Source organism: Lonchura striata, chromosome 9 (genome assembly GCF_046129695.1).
Source record: "Lonchura striata isolate bLonStr1 chromosome 9, bLonStr1.mat, whole genome shotgun sequence".
Lineage (NCBI taxonomy): Eukaryota > Metazoa > Chordata > Aves > Passeriformes > Estrildidae > Lonchura > Lonchura striata.
This window is the reverse complement of record NC_134611.1, coordinates 22,891,774-22,913,609: the sequence shown is the minus strand read 5'-3', so window position 1 is coordinate 22,913,609 and position 21,836 is coordinate 22,891,774. Positions and strand designations below refer to the sequence as shown.

At 38.4% G+C, this 21,836-nt stretch overlaps 1 protein-coding gene across 1 annotated transcript; it reads right to left on the bottom strand.

The window, feature by feature from the left end:
* Positions 1–14,103: 14,103 nt before the first annotated feature.
* RTCA (RNA 3'-terminal phosphate cyclase) lies at positions 14,104–21,708 on the bottom strand. Its single transcript, XM_021529827.2, has 11 exons — positions 21,531–21,708; positions 21,332–21,432; positions 20,412–20,555; positions 19,530–19,653; positions 18,986–19,044; positions 18,319–18,460; positions 17,057–17,181; positions 16,873–16,931; positions 16,194–16,288; positions 15,014–15,118; positions 14,104–14,665 (listed from the first exon to the last, which is right to left on the bottom strand). Exons 1-11 carry the CDS (start codon positions 21,573–21,575, stop codon positions 14,573–14,575), a joined length of 1,092 nt encoding a protein of 363 aa, XP_021385502.2. The 5' UTR covers positions 21,576–21,708; the 3' UTR covers positions 14,104–14,572.
* Positions 21,709–21,836: the final 128 nt, after the last annotated feature.

Genomic DNA, 21,836 nt, shown 5'->3' with positions numbered 1-21,836 from the left:
TCTTCCCTCTCTTGTTTTCTGCTTAATAGTGTCTGTAATAGCAAGCAGCTGAAGATCACTCTTTACTTGTAGACTTCATGTGTGATTATTCCTGTTTTCCTCACTGTGTCTAGCTCACTGTTAATTCAAAAAAATCAGAAGCCATAAACCTCCAATATTCTCTTCTTCAAACCTGAAAATCTACTTTATAAAAGCTGTTGTGCTTTTTAATTAGCAAAGTCCTTTTGCTGCAAAAATGAGAGACAGGTGAGTAGATGTAAGTTATGATCAAGGCACCTGTTCAGCCTTGGGCTTCATTTAATAGGGAAGAGCAGATAAATTCTGTGTGAGATTACTGCTGAATCACCCACAAGGTTTCTGCAGTCTTTTATGGATGAATGTGTATAATTTTTGAATGAGACTAAAGGTAACAAGATAATTGTAGAAAGACTCAGTGAAAGGGAAATGATGTGCATTATGATGTAGAGCATAAGAATGACCACATTATGTCAAGCCAAAGTTTTTAACCAGCAGCAGGTAAAAATGAATGCCTAAAAATGCTGTAAAATCAACAAGCATGGTAATATGCTCTCTAAATGCACTCCCAGCCTCCAGCTCCTTTGAAGCTCAGAGTTTCCTGAGTCAGAGTTTTCTTCACTGCATTTAGTAACTTGCAAGGGGGTTGTTCTCTGTTCATTTTGTCACTTGGAATTATGTAAATCCATAGAATGCACAGCATCCTTGTTTTCAAGAGAAGAAGCACTGCTTTGCTGATTTTGATATCTTATGGTGTAATGTTTGAGAGCTTTTGAAATTTCTGCCTTACACTGTTTTGGTTTGTGTTCTTTTCAAAATGGAAGAAAGTGGGAGAAAGTTTGAGCCATCTTTCAACACTGAGCTATCTAGATTTCTAGATAATGTCTGGGACACGAGAGACTGTAGTGTGAAGAACTCTGCACAGCATTGCCACAAGTTGTCAACAGCAGGAGAGAGGGATCTGGCAGTGATCCCACAACCTAGCTGGAGAGCTGAATGTTCAAGACCTATTGAGAAGTAATTCTGCATACCATTTATATTGCCAATTACTGTATTTAACATGGTACAGGTGAGTAATCAATTATTTCATATTTTATGAACTCTCACTTAGATATTTAATATTCAAATACAACAAAGCAGGGGATGGCTGTGACAGTTATGTTCAGGACTAGCAGGAGCAAGATCAATCACCACATCCGCTCTTGTTCTTTGCAAACAAAATGAAAGCCTTTCCAATCCTTTTCACAAAAACCCTGGGAAAAATTTTGAGGTAGGTTACTGGGCTAGGAGAGGCTAATGTTTTTGGTATGTAGACATCTGGACCAGAGAGTATTAATGCATTGCTGATGCATTATTAAATGTCCTGCTTTTCTTTTAATAAGAGTAATAATAAAGCATGGTAAAGACTATAAAACTAAGGTAAGAGAGAAATATTTGGAATCTTACTGAACTGGTAGAACATTTTTTAAAACTTCTAGGATTTTGTAAAAGATTGTTTACATAGATATTGTTTCCACTGTTAATGACAAAAAATTAATTTCAAGGTAGCATTTTGTACGATTTATCAAAATGAATATGTGAAACAATAGGCCAATAGCTTGAAGCAGAGATGAAACAAGAAATTCTTTTGTTGGAGCCTCTGAAGAGTGTGTAATCAGAGCTCAAGTCTATGACACTTGAAAAGAAAAACTGTCAGTTCTGAACCACCAGATTAACATCCTTGCCTGTACTTAAAAGATGAATACCTCTTTTCAGTTATCTTTCCTGCAGTTGAACTGTCAAGAACAGACATCTTGAAAGCATGTTTTTTGAGTGTCTTAAAAGAGCCATCCTCGGGATGGAAAGAGACAGAAGTCTGCAGTCTAATGGAATGTAGTGCAGTGAACCTTCTAGGTCACCCTGAGATTATTGCCTAAATATAAATTGTACAAACAAGTATCTTAAATTTCATTTAATATATTTGGCCAATCTAATTCTTGATAGTTTGATTTCCAAGCATTCAAGAGGTCACAAATAGGCTGAGTTAAAGCATGACTTTTTCAAAAATACACTGATGGCAGGTTTCAAATGCAAAGTATTTGAAATTTTGTGGCAAATGCCTAAAATGAATGTGCCATTTAATCTGTTTTGCAATTTGAAGTTTTTAAGATGCAAATATGTCTAAGTACTGATGCTAGGTAAAAAATGCGTCTTAGAAGGAAGAAGTGTGTTTCTGGACTGATTGAAGTCTTTCAATATCCCTCCAGTCATCAGAGATTAGAGAGAACACAGAGCCAGTCTGTTCTCAGAGGTGAACAGTAAAAAAACAAGGGGATACGGCCAACACATGTCACAAGGGTAGTTCCAGTTGTACATGAGCAATGAATACATGGTGAAGGTGCTTCAGCAGCCAAAACAGGACCTCAGCACCTTAGGACCTCTGCCCTTGGGGGTTTTTGCAATACATCTGGAAAAGGCCATGATCAGTCTAATCTAACTGTAAAGTTTGCCCTGCTTTCAGTGAAACACAGGACTTGATGATCTCCTGTGACAATCCCTGCCCGAATTTTTCTATAACTGTGCATGACAGAGGCTTCTTTAAGATACCATTATTTTTTTGATAAGGAGCAATGTAATTCACATACAAGATCATATGAAAGCTATGCAAACAGAAACTGATCTTTGGCAATAAGCAGCAACCAAAGTTTCACTGGAGGATGTAAGGAACATCCCTGAAGACAGATTTAGGACCAGCTGCTTCTACAGTATTAAGGTGGGGTTTTTTTTCACCTGATATATATTGCCTAAATGCAGACATAGGACTCAATCTATCTTTCAAAGCATGGCACAGTCATAAGTCTAAAAGTCCAGTCATTTCATGACTCCTTTTTAAGTGCTCCCCCAATTACTTCCTGTGGAAAAGAGTTGAACAGTTTAATAAGACACTTTGTGAACAGTATTTCCTTTGATAGTTTTAAAATACTTCTCCTTTTTGTTCTCTTGTTTCTGAATAATCTGTCACCCTCTCCAAAACCTCCAGTGCAGTGTTACCTTTCATAAGCACATATCAGTGTGGTACTTTCTATTCCAAATGAAGCTTCATCATTTACTTACCATAAAGGAGCTATAATGTTTCTTGGATTATTCTGCATCTCATTCCTTGCATTGCAATATTTTTGGGATATTGTTGTCTTAAGCTGACATGGCCTGGCTGATATCCATAGTTTCCAATCCAAATCACCCATAGTAAGCCAAAAAGAGGGTCTATTCCCTACAGAAAACTAATTTCTCATCCACTCTTCCCTTTTTTCTTTTCTTCTGGGTTCATTTTTGATTGGATCAGATCCTGAATTGAAATTGCTATATGATCTTGTATTTATTTAGGCTAGTGCAGCCAAAGCAGAGGTGGTGACTTTCAGGATGGAGACACAGCTATCTCTTCTGCTCTTGCATCAGTTGAAAGTGTCTGTGACCAGTTACTTCTGCTAGCCAACCTTTTTTAACCATAGAAGCACACTCAGCAGAAACCTGTACTGCACCTAGAACAGTGATTTTTAATTGCCTACTTATTAATAACTTCATCTAAATGGTCATTGTTCAACACATCAGCAAAAATTTCCTGTGGAAATGAAAGTGGAAAACAGTTGGCTGCTCTCTGTAAATCTTTGATATTTATAAAGCCTGACCTGGATTTTCCAACTAAGTTGACTGAAAAACATTTTCCATTTCCCAGAGGAGTTTCAGTGTATTTGATAACCACATTTAGGACTTCCTTTAGAGTATCCTTGATGGGAAAGAATATGCAAGTAAACCTGTATCCCCAGAAAGAGTTTAAGATTGCCTTAACATTTTTTTAAGTGCAAAGACCTGTACTAAAGGTTAATGAGACTGTCAGAGATCACTCAGGATACAGAATTCAGCCCCTACAAAGGAAAACATGATGATGGACTAGATCTCTCCTACAATTGCCCTGCAGTGCTTTGCAGCCATATCCCTTTTCAGCCATCCATAAATCACCAATATCATCAAAGGCCCATGAAAACATATATTTGCTCACCATGAAAAGTTCTAAGAAGCTTTGCTGTGAGGCAAAGTCAGAATGCTCTGGTTTTAATAAATAATCATTGAGTAAAAAAGAAGTTTTCACTTCTTGTTCAGTATTAGTTACAGAAAATACCTCTTCTGTTCCTTTCCTGTTTGAAAATTCTCACTTGTACTTCTGCTCTGGATTACAGCTGTGTGACCATTTGAGTCACATCCCATGAACTCCACTGCTTCCCTGTGTTACTGGTGTAACACCTCTTCAGTGGCTTCCACCTCAGCAACTGTTATCAGCCAAGAGCCCAGAGGGTGAAACATCAGGACCCCAGCCCAAACTCAAGGCTTGTGAACCACCCATCCTGGTGGCTCAGTGTCCACTGCCCCTGGAGAAAGCCTGCAGTCTGCAACCAGGACCTTTTGCTGAGGAACCCAGGGAGCAGATACAGTCCTGTAGTTTAACAGGTGCTCCGAGTTGCTTTCAGCAGTTTTGCTGTACAAGTGATATATATTGGTATGTCAGCATCTTTCCAGCATTGTTTTGAAACAGCAAGTTGGTTAAGAACACATTTTGTTCCTGTTGTCTTGTATTATCACTCACTTGCTCAACAACAAAAAATGCCAAAACCCCCAAAACTTTATGTCAAAATCCATGAGCTGAGCACATAAATCTGCAAATAATTGCTGTTTGTCTTCCTACTGTCTTGTCATAAAGAAATTGCTTAGGAAATAACTTTCCATGATAGTCTAGACTCAGCTGCTTTACACACATATCTGTAACATCAAAATTCATGTTGACCAACAGCCTTTTTAGAGGAGTATAACTGCAGTGTGATCTGACAGCCATCCATGCAGCTATTTCATCCCCTGACCTAAATTTAGGTGTCACCACCACAAACACTACTACTATTTGCTTCTAACATTAAATGGGGAAATAATGTCTCTATCTGCATGCAGTTGTAAAGCTGGGCCAGAGTAGGTTTTGCTCTGCTTATTACTTCTGCTGAGGCAGAAGCGTACTCTTCCTCATATGGTGGTAATTTTAGTGCAGGCTAGATAAAGCATACATTGAAGTAAAATGCTGGGAAAGAGACTATTCTGAAGAACACATTTTCTTTAATCTCTTATTTCTGGGCTTTTTTGTGGATATTGTGTATCTTGGTTTAACTGAAGGTCAGTCTTGCATTTATGTGAGAAAAATCAGTAATGTTCTTTTCCTGGATGAAGCTAGGAAATCTCAGGAATCTCATGCAAGTAATTTTGTGAAATTTCCATCCTAGCTTCCCAGCAGTTTAGATGCAGTCTTAGTCATATTCTGAAGAATATTCTGCCACTTAAACAAGGAATACTAAAAGAAAAACACCCTTCTTTCAAATATGTCTGTTGTCTATGGGCAAATAACTTACTTTGCTAAGGACTGAAAGGTAGTTGCAAACCCTCACAAATGTCCATATATACAATGGGGATCCATTTTTGCTAGAATGGTATTTGACTGACTTGACTTTTTAGCTTCCTTGAGCCAGAACTCCCAGATAATTCATGCTGCCTAGACATTAAATGTCACTTTGTCTAAGCTGGGTGAGCCGAGAACTTACCAGGAGGAGTGACTCAGACATGGGGATAGCCTGGTTCCCATGAAAGTCTATCCCTCTAGGCTTTGTGGGTGCAGCTGGCTCCAGGAACTTGACCATAAACATAGGCTCAGTTACAGCATTATATGCACGAGCTCAATTTGCCTCAGTTCCATGTGATTTAAATAACAAATTGTTTGATGCAGAAAACCCCAACCAAGCTCTGTAGGAGGATGTGTCTCCTATTTATGCAGAAAAACCGTGAATCCATAATCCAGCATTCCTTCTATTTCGTAAAATGTCACGAACCACCATTTCTGCAGCTGTCTTTGCAGGCAGAGACTGGTGCTGCATTTTCGGGAACTGAGCCTCTGCTCATTTACACTGTAGGAGGAGGGGCTTCCACACGTGTCCTTGAAAGTTTTCTGCATCTCCAGTTGTGGTTCTCAGGAAGTAAAGTGGTTTTAGAAAGACCAAGGTTAGCTGGAGCCAGACTGTGCTGCTAATTCTGTAGTTTAACAATACTTTAACACTGTAATGCTTCTCTAAGTAGATGTGAATGTGAGAGGAAGGGGGAAAAGGGAAATGAAGGATCTGGAAAGCTGGAGACAAGGTGAGAAATGCACATAAAACAGGAAAGAAATTAACTTGAAAGCAGAACATAGAAAATAAAAATAGAAGCAGAAAGGAAAAAAAAAGAAGCAAAAAAGACAATTAAAAAAAACACTGATTCTATTTGTCATAAGTACTTGGCTCAGCTGCAACTGAGTCTGCAAGATGGTGGCGCTGATAGCCTGCAGTGCAGGAAATGGGCACTGCTCACTTCTTCATAGGCTTACATGCTACAACGAAAGAAGAAAGAAAAGAAAAGAAAGAAAGAAAGCTTAGTGTAATTTAAACCTGCTAGGTGTCAGAAATTTTGTAATATGTCATGAGATCCTGTGGAAAATTGTGCACTTTTTGCCAAGGTTTTCTTACTTTCTTCTGCAGAATTTTGTCCCTATTTCTCTTACCCATATTACACATCCAGGAAAGCAGTGGATCTCAGAAACAGCTTGTGATTTACTGGAAACACGAATTTCATGCACTCACATGTGGGAGAAGAAGCTTTAAGTAAAAATTGTTAGATTGTGGTGTCTGGCTCTGCAACAAATTTCTGGACAGTGGGAGCCTCGGTTTGTGCTCCCAGGCTCACTGTGCAGCCCATGAGTAGTGGGGCAGGGAACCATCCAAACAGAGCCTAAGTGGTATATGGGTAAGTTCAAACTTCTGTTCACCCCGCAGGAATGTCATGCCTTCTGTTTGTGATCTTGTATTGTGGGAAACCAACAGCCTTTTGATCAGAACACCACAGGAGTCATTTAACAGTCAGAACAAGAGGTGGTAGGGTTTCCTTCTTTTCACAATATGTGTATTAAAGCATCTCCCGGGAAGTAAAAGACCCAGCTGTTAACTTCTTCCTATGCCAGAATGGATTTAATTCCCTTTCCCTCCAAACTGCAACCATCACTAGCTGTCCAATTTGCTGTGGGACAGAGCCTCTCCTTTTATCATGCATGATAACCAGGATGACTGGAGTGTTCATATGGGAGAAAGTTGCATTGTTTCTGTTTCATTAAATAATCATTGGATAAAACACCCACTTTCTGTCTAAATATGAGCTTGGGCTTGAGTCTTGACTGAATGGCAAAGCACTGAATTGTGCTTATTTTACAGAGCACATATTAAAAATAAACAGGATACAGGAATCTGGCTTGCAGTCAGAGGACATAAATCTTGTCCTGGAGGTCAACATCCTATGAGACGGAAGCAAACAAATCTATCTAAAAGCTCAGTTTAAAAATTTTTTGTGCTGACTGACAAAACTATGCTGAAAGGAAGTTAGTTCACCATCACATTGACCATTTCCTCTGCAAAGGTGACTATCATTGATTCTGTTACATTAATTTCTCACTGCAAGTTCAAAGGGTTAATACAGAAATTATTTTAGTTTAGTATATGGCTTTTGTACTATCTTAACCCATTCTAAATAGTCTATTTCATTTTTACTAATTAAAGCTGTCTTAATCTATGCAGATTTTACAACTGATTTAAAAAAAAAAAAGGCAAGAAAACTTAAATATATTCTCAATTTCAGAGGAGCTGAGCACACTGCAACAATTGTAAACTTCAGTGGAAATACAAAGAGCCAATTCTGGAATCAAAACTTCATACAGGTATGTAAATATTCTCAATTTTACCTGGCAGCAGGCTCTGTCCTATTGAAAGAGATAAATTTCTAAACCAGTTAACTGCTTTTCTCCAGAAGGCCATCGGGCTTGAAAATATTTTTCTACTTGTAATTAATAAGGTGAAAGAAAACAGCACATTTAAATGTTTCCATGAGATGGCTGCATAGGTATTTTCCTTTCCCTTCAACAAAATCAGCAGCTTAGATGGATTTTTTTTGTATTTGTTTTTTGAAATAATTCAATTTTAGAACTGAAAAAGAGATAAAGGAAAAAAAACCACACCAGAATTAAGAGGCATTTTCAAATGCTTTTGAGAGCAGAGACTTCTACGTTTTGGAATGGAAAGAGGAAAAAAAAACCAGCAGAGGTAATACTAAGAATGTTTCGGCTGAGTACTCACCAGTGTGTAGCAAGATCACTGGTAAAACTGAGGAGCTAAAGTTCAAAGCCCAGAGCTATGATGTGGGGAATATGTGGGGATAAGAAGATGAAAGGTTTGAATATACAGAAGGCCCAAGGTTTGCTGGTCTTTACAAAATGTAATTAATTTTTAAGTCCTATTTTGAGTTCATCCAGTTCAGCTTAGTTTACAGAGATTTTCTTTATGGTTTTACATCTGATAATTTGATTATGAAAATGAACTCTCCCACATAGCAGAGAATGCTAGCAATCCTGTTCTGATAAGAGATATTTATACAGCACCACCAAATCACTTTAACATAAGGGAGCCATGTGCTTATCCTCATTTCTGATGACGAGTCCACTGTAGCTATCTAAGATTTGTCAGCACTTGTTGATATTCCTTGTTCAGTCAGGGTCAGTGCTTTCCAGTTCTGCTTCAGAGCACAGCTTTGACTTACTTGGATATTCTGTGAATTTAACTGTCGTGAATTGAGACTCCTTCTTTGTGCTTGCAGCTTAGAATAAAGAGTTGCTGATAGGCAACCTAACTTTTAACCTACCTTTACCTTTGATCAGGCAGAAAATAAAAATCTAAGGAATCTTGAGAAACAGAGCAAGGAAAGAAAGTAGTAACTTTTGTAAAAAGCAATATAATTGGTAAATTTTCATGGCTGAAAGGTATATTGAGTATGCATAAAACATTTGTTGTAAGGTATTTCTTAGCAAGCCATTTCAGCAAAGTAGAATTCAAAATCATAGTTGTCTGTGGAGAATTTAGAGGAGATGATGGTAGAACAAAAGTTATGGAAATGACATTTAGACTCACTGCTTACTCTCTCTCTTCCTTTCTTTCCAAATGACATAATCTAATAAGCATTTTAATTTATGTCTATAGCCCAGGTTCCATCTTCAATTAAAAAATGTGAATTTCCATAGTCATGGTTTCATCATTATAAAAGCAAATGTTTGCTATTATATTACAATGAAGCCTTGACTGCTGTTTCTAAAACACAGTATTCTAGAATTTGTTTTAGTTTGCACAGACGTTTTCTGTAAGACACGTTCTGTTAAAAAGTGAATGCTTTACTCACCAGTTTTTTTTAATGGAATGCAATACCAATATAAGAAAGAAGGAACAGAAGCCTGACTTTGTGTTGATGCTACAAACATTAATATCTGAGAAAACATATAATCTACTAGAGCATTTCTGGATTACAAGAGTTGGATAAACTTCAATTCAGTTGGCGTTGTATAAATTAGAAAAGTGCAATGAATGTAGAATTCTGTTTATAGAGCAATTTTCATATGAAAAAAATCATTAAACCCTCTCATAAATTGTCTACTTATATATGAATCATTTATCTGGTAATGAAAGTCTAAAGTAGCTAGGAAAATATCTCTGGAAGGAGAGAAAGAAAAAAATAATATTAAATGTTTTCTGAGCTAATATTTGTTCTTTTAGTGGGTCTTTGGAAACTCGTATGGTGTGACATAAAATTACTAAAATTCAATCCTAAAAAAGTTTTATGTGAAGAAAAAGGTACAGTTATTATTTGAAAGCATGATTTTCAAATAAGAGTTCCTTGTTCTAGCAGATGTCCTATCATTATGGGATCCCAAATACTTTGGATTTGGAAAGCATTGCACAGAAAGCCTCCTGGGCAGAGGAGAGACAGTTGGGTGGGACAAAAATTCAAAGTCACACAGCTTACACTGGATGTTCTCCATATGTGCACTCCACAAGAGCTTTTAGCTTTTAAGTGCACTTATCAGTAGGCTTCCTAAGCCTTGAATTTTGGTCCTCTAGGTAATAGAAAATCTGGGATTAAAAGAAAAAATCTAGTTCTGCCCAAGTTTATGCAGGACTGTGTTCTCACTTGTTTTACCTGCCTTTACAGACCTTTCTGCAGTCAAATATTAGGGAAGCACTTTTCAGCTGACCTCTTTTACTTAATTATTAGATATTGATATTCCTATTCTCTCCAATCACCAACAGATTTGATGTCTGTGTTTGCAGTCACTTCTTTTGAATTAAAGATGTAGCTCTAATTCTAAAATGTCTTCATTGTTCCCATTCTAAAAAAATTGTGTTGGCAATTTTTTCCTGCATGCACCTTTGTTTAGAGTAGTGTTTTATTTAACCTCTGGTTGATTTCAGCATTGTCATTAATAGATAATCTGTGCTGGAATATTTTAGAGAATCCTTCCACACTATGTTTGGATAATCGTTAGTTGCCAGATAGGGATTTCAGGATCATAGGGTGAGGTGGGAAGGGATCACAGGCGGGCCCTGGTCAAAACTGCTGCACAATGCAGGGTGGGCCCTGAGCTCAGGCTGGGTCAGTCAGGGCTCTGGCCAGCCTGAGCATCTCTCATTTCTGTTCCTTACCCTCTGCTGCACACCATGGGCCTGACTCCATCTCCTCCCTCACCCCTGTGCAGGCACTGGCCTTTTGCTGGTAGGTGTGAGCCCATTCCCTCCCCAGGCTGAGCGAGTGCCCTCCCTCAGCCCTAACATTTCAGTGACCAGAACGAAACACCCAGGCTCAGAAGAGGAACAGCCACCAGACAATCTAAGGGCATGAAAGGAGAAAAGGTTCAGAAGTATCCTTTTTGAGAGGAACAGAGTTCAGTCAGAAACAGAGTGCACTATTTCCTGGAGAAAGTTTTGTAACTGGCTGCATATAATGCCTGTATTATTTGTCTTGCAACTCCAGTCCCCCCACACCTGAGTGCGGTGTCTCTGATCATTGCATTCATCCAAACACAATTCTCTTTCATGCAAGCACACAAGAGACACACAGTTGGAGAGGATTTATCCCATTTCCTTGGTACATAGAACTTCTGAGTCATTGCCACTACTTGTTTGAGCAGTACTAAATGTAAGCATCTTAGTTGTATCTGTACACCCACACAGAAGTTTTTATATAAGATTCAAATGTTCCTGATTAACATAAGAAAACCCAGTGCATATTTGTGGAGCAGGTGCAAGCAATGTCTCATCTCTTCCTGAACAAAAGGTTAATACATTCTCACAAGTGACTTAATCCAACCCTATAGTTAAAGAATTTGTGATTGTAAATGGATAAAAATGAAAGCTAAAAAGATTCAAGTAATGCCCTGTAAATATCAGTTAATATTCAAAAAGGACAGGATGTTTAAAAAAAAAGTTACATCACTAACTACCAACAACGTTTGCATACCCTGTATTAATTTTAAGAATTATTTATGCTGTAAAATTTAAGCTTAAATACATACAGCATGTGCAATGTAGGAGTGTGAAGTAACAAGGTCTGCAGCTCGTGTTTTGACTTGTAGATTTAAAATCAAGTGAATTGAAAGTAAATGTAAGCCTGGAGGATTTAAGTTTTATGATGCAGAACCCCATTGAAAAGGGAAGGTAGGAACCTGGTAGAATATGAATTATACCAGTATACCAGTAGTCCCAAATTAATTTTATGATTTTTATAATCTCAGTTAAAATTTGTTTGCGTATATATGTAATGAAGATTAATTATGATATATAGAAAAAGAAAAGGAATTGCAATAAACATTTCCTGGTTAGAAGCTACCATGAGGTGACAGGATGTGACTTGGACCTGGGTAACAAAATTCTCTGTGTGTGTGTGTAGCAGGGGACAACAATTATATGGGGAATTTAATCCTGTTGAGGAGCAAAAGCTCCTAGTAGATTACTCCCTTCTGAAGATTTTCTAATCCTGAGGAGGAAAAGGTTGCATGTAAAAATCCTTGTCAAATCAGCTCCATCTTCCTCCAGTACAGGAAGCAGAGCAGGGATGGCATTAGGGGACAGCCCTCACAACCAAGGCAAGCAAGGAAGGGGCATCTCTGCAGCCTCTCCCCTGCCCACTGCTGGCGCCGAGGTCGGGTCACAAGGAGCAAGGGCTGGGCGCTTGAGCAGGCCTGCCAGGAAACCAGCAAGGACTGCCAGTTAGTAATGACAGCTGCTCTTTGTAACACACCTCAGGAGTGGAGCTCAGGGAGCAGCAGCAAGAGGTGTCAGGGCTGCTGAGCTGCTCTTTACTGCACATTTACCAACAGGAGGTTTATTTCTGGTGATGCCCGAAGTTTTAGCTTTCGTATTTTCCAGATTCTGTACTGCATTAATATGTAACTCTAAACTTCATGTAAAGTATTAGCAAGTTCTCTTCACAGTTTAGTCAAGAAAAAATAATATTTTTCCAGCTTGAGAACAAAGGACAGTGTTGGAGCTTCAGGCCCAAAAGTATAAACAACAGTGAATTGAGGAGAGCAGTCTGGGAGGATGGGACTTCATAACGTGAAGCTGTAATTGGACAATTAACCCCAAAATGGACCAAAACTTATAAAAGTGTGGAAACTCATGGTCCATCTTGGGTAGAGCCATGGCTGGGCTCTTGTACTGCCCAAGGTGTATCCTTTGAAGGCATTTTAATAAACACATACTTTATTCCTTTAACTCTGGCTAGCCCCTGTTCTAGGTATCCTCTCAAGGCATCACTGGTAACCTGGGTTTGTTAATCTTTTTTAAATGTGTTACTTGTTTTTCTATGTCTGGAAGACAAAAATTGAACTTCAATTTTTCATGGGATTGTTTTGTTCAACTGAATTTTGTTTTATTTAGTGATTTTTAATAATATTTTTTTCAACTTTCACTGGTAACAAAGTCTGCACATTTAAAAACCAAGTCCAGTATATTAATCTTTTGAATACTGAAAACAGGTAAAGATCCATTCAAATGTTTTTTCTTAAGCACAGACAGCAATTTCTTTGGGATCTTCTTTCAAGTTTTTTTTTTTAAATGCATTCAAAATTCTTCAAAAAGGAAACACTGATATTCATTAACAGCACAGCTGAGTAACTCAGAGAAGTGTTCTTCAAAGGATGTAGAGTCTGTGTCCCAAAACACTTCAGCGGGTAACTATTGCCCCCTTCAGACTATTCCCAGTACTAGAGAAAAATAATTAGAAATTAATAGCATTCCTTTGCACTAAGGGAAAACCCTAAGAAGAAAGATATTATTAAGTAGATAGCTGGTTACCTTTTTTGGATAGTACCAATGGTTTTTCCTGGTATTAGAGATGCACAGTAATGCATTAAGTTAGTAATTATCTTAATTAGTACAGCAAACAATACCTCAAGTTACATCTTTAGCAGTTAGATTCAGTAGTCACAACTGAGGAAAAAAAATCATAGAGCAATGGCTGCAGGATGGGCTGGGAAACTTGAAAATCAGCTCAAGCTTCCAGAGTGCATTTATACACTTTTGGTTAAGTGATTCCAACTCCATGACTGGGGTCTTCATATGCAAAACAAATTGTGCCCTATTTCTCCTTTCCCCTTCCTTCTACTTCAGAGAAAGTTTTTGTAGCATGATCAACACCAGCCTAGTAGAAGTTCTTCTTTGCTTAATCCCCAGATAGGGGATAGCACACCTGGATTTTATATGCCTACACAAATTGTATGTATTTACAGTGCTCCCTGTCCACACCCATAGGTACTGTGTCTATATGTGTGTCCAACAGCACCCTAATCTCAGCTGAAATTAAGTATTCCCTTCAAAAAGAACACCACCTCAGTGAAAATGCAGCCTCAGTTAGTATCCTAAATAACAAGGACAACTGTAGCTAGAAAATAAAATCATCATGGAGTTAATACTTGGTGTCTGGGCTGTAATGTGGTACATTGATTAAGCTTGCCTGAGCATTGATTATGAAATAGATGAAAAAAGATTTAAAATATTATCTTTCGCATTGAGTCTACTTTCTGTAGGGAGAAAAAGAAACTATGCTGCTGAAAAGTTATTTTGTATCCACCTTTCCCAAGCACAATCTGCTGAGATAACAGCAAATATCAATACCAGCCTGTTATAGTGTGATACTGCTTTATTATTTAGCAAATGGAAGAACAGCAATACAGATTTGATGGCGCACTTCATTCCATGTATCTCCTAACATAACAAAACTTACAGTTTTTAAAAGTGAAAGAAATACTGAACTAAAATAGTTATTTTCTATTTAGGTAAAGTTCAAAGCCTCTAAATGAAGCTCTTGCATACATACAGTATATGCTATTTGCTATCCTGTTGCTACTCATTTTGCTGCAAAGAGTAAAAAAAACAAAATAAAGTTTTCCTTTTTCACATGACAGATTTTCACAATACCAAGGAAAAGTTTGATATCAATCTTCAAGTTAAATCACTCTGATGTGACAGAAGGCTCCTCCTCTTCAGGCAGATTATACGTCCAATGAAGTATAGTGCAATATATCACTGAGGTATGTTGAGTGTTGCTTTTGGCAGCTTGCTGCCTTTTCTTTTTTTTTTTTTTTTTAACACTATAAGTTTGGGTTTATCATACCCATTCCTTGGCACTCAATGATATAGGTATCATTACCAGGGTCTTCTGATTTTGTCACAGTAAATTTGGCCTAAAAGAAGATTAGAAATATATCACTAATTAAGTTATCACATACCGCAGTTTAAATATCTGATGTCCAATAACTGTATTGCCATGTGTTTATGTATATTACAGCTTTAACAGATTTAATTAAAAAAACCATTTAAATAAAGGTGGTAAAAGTATCTAACCATTCTAAAAGCCTTTAACTCTAGAGTATGCTTTCTACAGGAAAACTCCCAGGTAAATACTATAGCAATTGTTTTATCAATGCTTGTCCTCCATGATCAAATTAATCTCACACTTTCTGATGAACTGTACATTGCTAAATTACTGGAAGAAAACTGAAAGGTAAAACTTCCTCAATGTTTGGACTCACCTTTGTTAGCTGCTCTGCAAAGTGTATAGCTGTTTGAGTATGAAGTGTAATTGGTCCACTTTTCACTCTAGACACTCCCTTTGCTAATGCCATAAAAATGATCAGCTGAAAGGCAGGGAAAAGTAATTATTAAGTCATTCTTCAGATTCTAGGAATTTATTGATTAAAAAAAAAATATTGATTACAAAAAACCCCAACTAAAACATGCAAAATATCTGCAAATATAAAAATTTTGTCTTCCAAGTTTCATAATAGTTCATGAAGCTGAGTTTGAAGAGTGATCCATGGCTGCAGAAGTTTGGAGATTGTTACTGTACTGCCTATTACAGAAGGACTACTTTTCCACAGTAGCCTCTGAATTCCTGTTACTACATTTAACTTTGCTCTCCCCCACTGTATTGCCCCAAAATTCCCTCAAGTCATGTCAGACTCCATATTATGGAGAGAAACTCAGGAAGAGGTACTTTAATTCTAACACTTCCTGATCACATATTCACCAGACAGATACCCAAAAACCTTTGATTTGACTTAAAAACATCTCCATAACAAGAATACTGCAAGGTGTGATTAACTCTGTGCAGTTCCCATACACAGTGACTCTGGTTGTGGCTTGTTCCCATCAATGGTACTTGCATGCTTTGAAAAAAGTAAGCTGAGTCCAAGACCCAAATACTTATTATACTACATAATATTAATGTGTGCCTAGGTGTTTACAGCTAAGAGCTAGCCTCAACCTAGCTAAACCAGCCCAAGATTCTTATCAGGCTAAGATAAGAGTGTGGAGGGCCTTCATTCTCAAATGAAATTAGAGGAGCGAGATAAGTGGGAGCATGTCCTAGATATTCTCTACTATTCCCTTAGTATCATTCTATATATGTAAGGAGGGAACTATTATCACTACGCTACATGGAATGCCAAACAGAAGCAAATTCCTTCCACTTTCTTCCATACTTACTGAGGCTTAGAGAAAGGCAAAATCTGAGGGTGTTGGTGCAATGCTAAAAACATTCATGGTTCCTAAAAACTGTGTGTAATTTGCCAATTCTAGTGTTGTTGTGACTACACATCTCTGAGACTACTAACATCTTGTTCCTTCCCTATTCAGAGCTATATTATTTACAAGTAGTGCATGCATGTTCTTGCTACTTCAACACCATGTAAACACATGTAGGAACCTTACTTGGTCTTGCAGAGAATCATCCACAGTTCCACCATGTTTAAGATTCTGAAGCAGTATCTCAGCTGCTTCAATGCCAACCTTGTCAGCATTCTTTCCTAAGAGAGAAATCAGAAAGCTGAAAATTACTATTTAAAGTTTTAAAAGTAAAAAAAACCGAACAAAAAAAAAAAACCCAAAAAAAAACAACCCAGAAAACAACCTAAGAAATTGTCAGCTTTTTAGATCTTATTTTCTTTATACCTAGTCCTCTTAACTCAAATGTGTACCCTTCCTATATTATGCACATATATAGTTCATACTGCCTAAGTGGAAAGAAAGTAGCCTCATTTAATCAGAAAAACCTTTGATTCAAATAATTTAAAATCAAGATCACTTCCATTCATTTTATTCTAGATTCACTCTTGAGCAAAAGCTGTAAATGTAAAACACAAAATCTATGTTCCTAAAGTTCAGAAATACTTCCAGTGATTCTCCATTCTGATACAAGTTAACTGTTCTGTAATTTTTGTAAATTTCCATTTACTATGTTTTAAATCTGCTAATTTCTGTTGTCCTTTATTTCTAAAAGCATATATTTAAAAATTAAACATTCAGAGCATCAGATCTTTAAACAGATGATACTTCAGATTCCTATTTGTTATTGGTATATCAAGTCTCAAAGAATTCATGGAATTCTTACCTCTCTTGCCAAGTGATGACCCAGCTAACAAACAACCTGTTGAGGTCTCTGCAACAATACTAAGCAGAAAAAAAAAAAATAAAATCAAAATCACTCATATTACAGTTTATTTATCAGATATTTAATCAAAATCTAGTTAATTCACCTACAAGATTAGAGGTAACAATAGAAAGTTTGAACTCACATTATTCCACTTCCAGTCCCAACAGCTTGATCATCAGGTTCTCTGACAGGCTGAATGTTAATGTAAAGGTCTCTGATTTCTCTTCTGATGCATCTCACTGCTGCTGCTGACATGTCTTTTGCCAGCTAACAAGACAAGACATAAACCCAGTAATTAAATTATGTAATATAGCAATACTTTTTCCTCATAAATTTAATTATTACAGTTAATCCCTGAATAAAGGAGCTACGTTATTAATTAGAAAAACAAAGTATTGTTATAAACCCCTACAAGCAAGAACTGAACGTGATATTTTTCTGAAAGTTTTTTTACAAAATCAAGGTAACATTAAATTCTGTACAAATGACAGTTACAGAAATGTACATAGAAACTTCAATATCAGTAGAAATTCAAGAACTTTTCTTCATTCATAGAGAAAAAATATTTTATTTTAGTCTTCTCGCAAAACATTAGATTCTAAAAACAACCCACCCCAAAACCAAGTGCAAAAACCCCACCCCACAATTATTATGTACAGAATGTACTCTGTAAGAGAGACTACATAAAATAACAATTTTACCTTACAAGTAAATGGGGACGTATGAAGCTTATCCCATTCTTGTGATCTAATCATAACTATATTCATGGGTTTGGATACTTTAAGACAAAAACCAGCAGTCCACAGCTTTTCAAAATGTAACTTCTCTTCTTCCTTTCTCTACTAATTCCTAGCCTGTATGTGAGAAGGAACCTTAAGGAGATCCCAGCACTCAGGACAGGAAGAATAGAAAGAAGGAGAAATAAAGGAGCAAATTTCTCTCCTTTTTATTTCTGGCTAAACCTACCCTTAACTTTTTCTAATACCCTTAGTAGTGGTTGAAAAACTTGTTGTAGACTGGCCTCCACCTATTACAGTGCTCATATATTTATGAACAAGGGCCCTAATTTTAGATTTACAATAATCCACATAAATATGAAGAATATATAAATCAGATATAACATATCCCTCAATATATGCCAATATATGACTTTTGAATTGTCCTATGAAAGATGAGTACTGCTCTCATTTCCTGTTTTAGCTTTACACTGCTGTGCAATGAATGAATTTTACGTATGTCCAATATAATATTCTACAGCCTGAATAATTGAAACCATTTAATATGGTTATTTGGGTTGTGTAAGACTGCAAAAGACAGGAGAGTAGAGGAATGTTGAGCAGATTGCATGCAATTTTATATAGCTGTATAAAGTTGGATGCTACCAGAGCCATGGTAAGCACTTACTTTGATAGGCAGTGCTCCAGCAACAAATGCCCTTCCATAAATCTTTGTCACTGTGCCACGTTCTGTTAAGTTTATTGGGCTCAGCTCTTTGACTGGAGACATCTGGACTACAACTTCACCACCTCCTTGAGGATAGTAGCCCCTGTTTAAAAACAGTCATTGGCTATAATTAAATGCAATGATCACAAGGAGACCAAGAAAAGGGCCGGGGGCTCTTCATATATTTCACTGTGCATTTTTATGTTCCCCGTTTTATGTCACAGTACATACAAATTTTCTTGATGTCTGCCTTAGAAACCCTTATAATGGAATTAGGCTCTTTAACAATAATCCTCTGTAATTCACATCTTATTAACTTTCTAACCCCAACCTAACTGGCTCCTTGGAAAAAGCTCAGTAATGCACTGCCTGTTCAGCATGCCCTCCCCTCAGGGGAGCCAACAGGAAACATTACACAGCAGCTGTAGACTCAGCAATGAAAAAAAAGACAGCAAAGAATCCTATCCCATTTGTCATATGGTGACAGTACACACAGGGGCAGCTAATGCAGATTAGTTCATGTATTATAAATTCACCCCTCAGTTTGATTGAGAGCCCCTTGTGTGTGCCTCTGCTCACACACAAGTTCAGTAAAGGCCCAGCTCTGCTGCATGGCTCCACAACTCACCTCCTTTTTATATCACAATTAAATGTGAAATTGAACTTTTCAACTATTGGCTTGAAAACCTGAAAAAGAAACATATAAGAATTAATTTATTTTTGCATTGATAATTTTCCACTACTTAATGAATTCTTAGAAGAAAAAAAATAGCTCAACACAAAAATTTCAGTTGCATTATTAAAATAAAAAAAAGATAGCCAGTCTTATCCATATAGCTTATTTGACATTCCTCATACTTTATTCTCAATATAACTTTGTGTAAAAGGATTTTCTTATGGAAAAAAAGAAGAGTTATTCACAGCACTTCTAGAAAAAAGAATACATTTTAAGTGAAATTTTCTGCAGTAAATTAAAACTAAAGAGACTATTTGCCATTTCAGAAATTCCATGAATCACTGGTGTCTCTCTACATCCAGTACACTAATAGTGTTATATTCCATGCCTAATTGCATAATCACAAATAGACTTGCAGTAAGAGCAACAGAGAACAGCAGTTACATTGCATACATATTCAGGGAAGATGCACCAAGGCAAAGGAATTTCTCCCTACCATGACTGTGTAGTCTATCTGAGGAGCCATCTCCGCATTAGTCCCACCTTTTAAATGAAGCTCTGATGGGGAGGCAGCAAACAGCACACAGGGCATTGCTACCTGCATCAGTAGGCACACACTCCTAAAAACAATTATAAGATACTCAAATGCCATACTCTATTAATCCACAAAATTGCATAGAATCATTATATATCAAAGGCAAATGACTCTCTAGAACATTTACTTTTGTATTTTATTTTTTAAATTATCTATAAACTTATTAGTCTTAAAAGATACTACTTTAAAACTTCATGTCCTTAGCAAGCATAAATATGAAAGTTTTCATTTCACAATAATTGCATCTTTAATATTTCTGTTTGAAATAAAGTTATGTATCTTCCTTAGTATAGTGATGGGACCAAGAAAACTGTGTTTAGGTAGCAGAAAACGTTTTAATAAATCAATGGAATATGTTCCCATTTCCAAAAGACCAATATGGCATACTGTGCTACTATGAATCTAAGTAGAATGTCAAAATTTACCTTATTATATGGCAATTATTTCAGACCTCATGCATGTGAGATACTTATCTAATTTAATGCATTTGGTCTGGTATGTAACACACTAATGTGAGGAATTTACATCTGAAGTTTTAAAGACATGGGCAGCTGCTTTCTTCATAACATGAATCAAGCATTCAGATTTTATATAAATCGTACTTTTAAACTTCACGTGTACTTCATGCATATCCTGCCTATACTACAGGTTGTTTGGTCACATAAATCTGGCTCAGGCAGCACATATCTTGGGTCATTACCAAAGCATAAATCTTCTTTCCACCTCCCCCCCATCTATTATGATAATTTTAAAATTATCAGAAGCTGGTGTACAAAGACATACCCTGCTGTTTTTGTATCTGCTATGTGAGTTCCACCTTTGATCTTCCCAGGAGTGAAGGTTATTTCTGTTGAGCCAATCTCTCCACCATTCAGCTTCCCATCACACAAATCTCGTATGATCTCCAATCCAGACAGATGCTGAGGTCTTAGAATGACAATACACAGTTAAAGACACATACAAGTAGACTACATCCTCATGTTACACTGAAACAACCACTAAACACCAACTGAAAAACTACGACTCCAAATTTTGGATCAGACAAGGATCAGAAATTCACTCTGGTTGCTACAGTACTTCTGAGCTCACAGGCGCCAAAGGAGCAGCATTCAGGCCATACTGGGATATGCAGGATTCTGGTATCCTTTCCACTAGAATAGACCCAAGAGAGCTATCTGTGCTATGAATGCTCAGACAGAAATGCAGTGGGAAATGATGGCAATACTGGCTGAGCCAGAACCAGTTGCAGTGCTACAAGAGAATTAACAGGTTTGCTATGTACTTGCCTTGTGCTTGTTACCATTTGTTCGTGTAATTTAAACAGGAAATACACCAACTGGTCTTAACACTGGAAATACACGAAGCGTAGCAGCACTAGGATAAGCACTAACTGCTGTTAACACTGTACGCTCGGTAAGCCGTGTTTTGCTCAGGCATTACGTGAGTGTGTTGCCTGTTTCACCGGCGGAACCATCTCCGAGGCAGCGCGGGCCCCGCGCTGAGGGCACCATGCCGCAGCGTTCCCCCTCACTCCTTGTGGGCCACAGACGGCATTTCCCAGTACAAAGGCTCTTTTAGAGCAATGGAAGCGCAAATGTTTCAGACGAGAGCAGCCGAGGCCTTGCGCGGCCGTGGCCCAGCCCCGGAGGGCCCACACGCCGCAGTGACCGGCGGAGCGCCCCGGGACCGCCGGAGGGTCTCACCTGAGGCCGGGCTGGCTCCGCCCGGCGCGGATCCGGCGCACCCGCAGCGGCAGCCCCAGCAGGCAGCTCAGCGCCGTGGACACCCGCAGGATCTGCCCGCCCTGCACGGACAAACGGCGCTCGTCAGGCGCTACGGCACCTCCCGGCCAGCCCGTACAGCTGACCGGGGCCAGGTAAGCCGCGGCCCGCTGGCGCTCACCCCCTCCATGATCCCGCCGTCTATCTCCACCCTGTCCCCGTCCATAGCTGGCGAGGAGCGGCGTCTCTCGCAGAGGCCGCGCCGATGGGATCCCGGCGGGGCCCTAACCACGGCGAGCCCTCGGCGAAGCAGCCGCGGGGCCAGGAGCGCTTGACGGCGGCGGGCCCGGGATGCTGCGGTACGGGCGCGGGGGGCGGGCGGCGGTGCCGGGCAGGCGCGGAGCGGAGGCGCCGCCCTGCCCGCCCGCCGCGGGGAGGAGCAGCCGGCGGGCCCGGCGCTCAGGCAGGGGCAGGAGTGCCTCCGTTA

Bases quoted from the DNA above. Each gene is read 5' to 3' on its own strand.
- RTCA (XM_021529827.2), bottom strand. From the start codon at position 21,575: ATGGACGGGGACAGGGTGGAGATAGACGGCGGGATCATGGAGGGG. The intron at 19,654-20,411 runs GTATGTCTTTGT...AATTGTTTTTAG, and splicing joins GCAGATACAAAAACAGCAGG to GAGTGTGTGCCTACTGATGC. The intron at 19,045-19,529 runs GTAGGGAGAAAT...TTTCTTTTTCAG, and splicing joins AGATAGACTACACAGTCATG to GTTTTCAAGCCAATAGTTGA.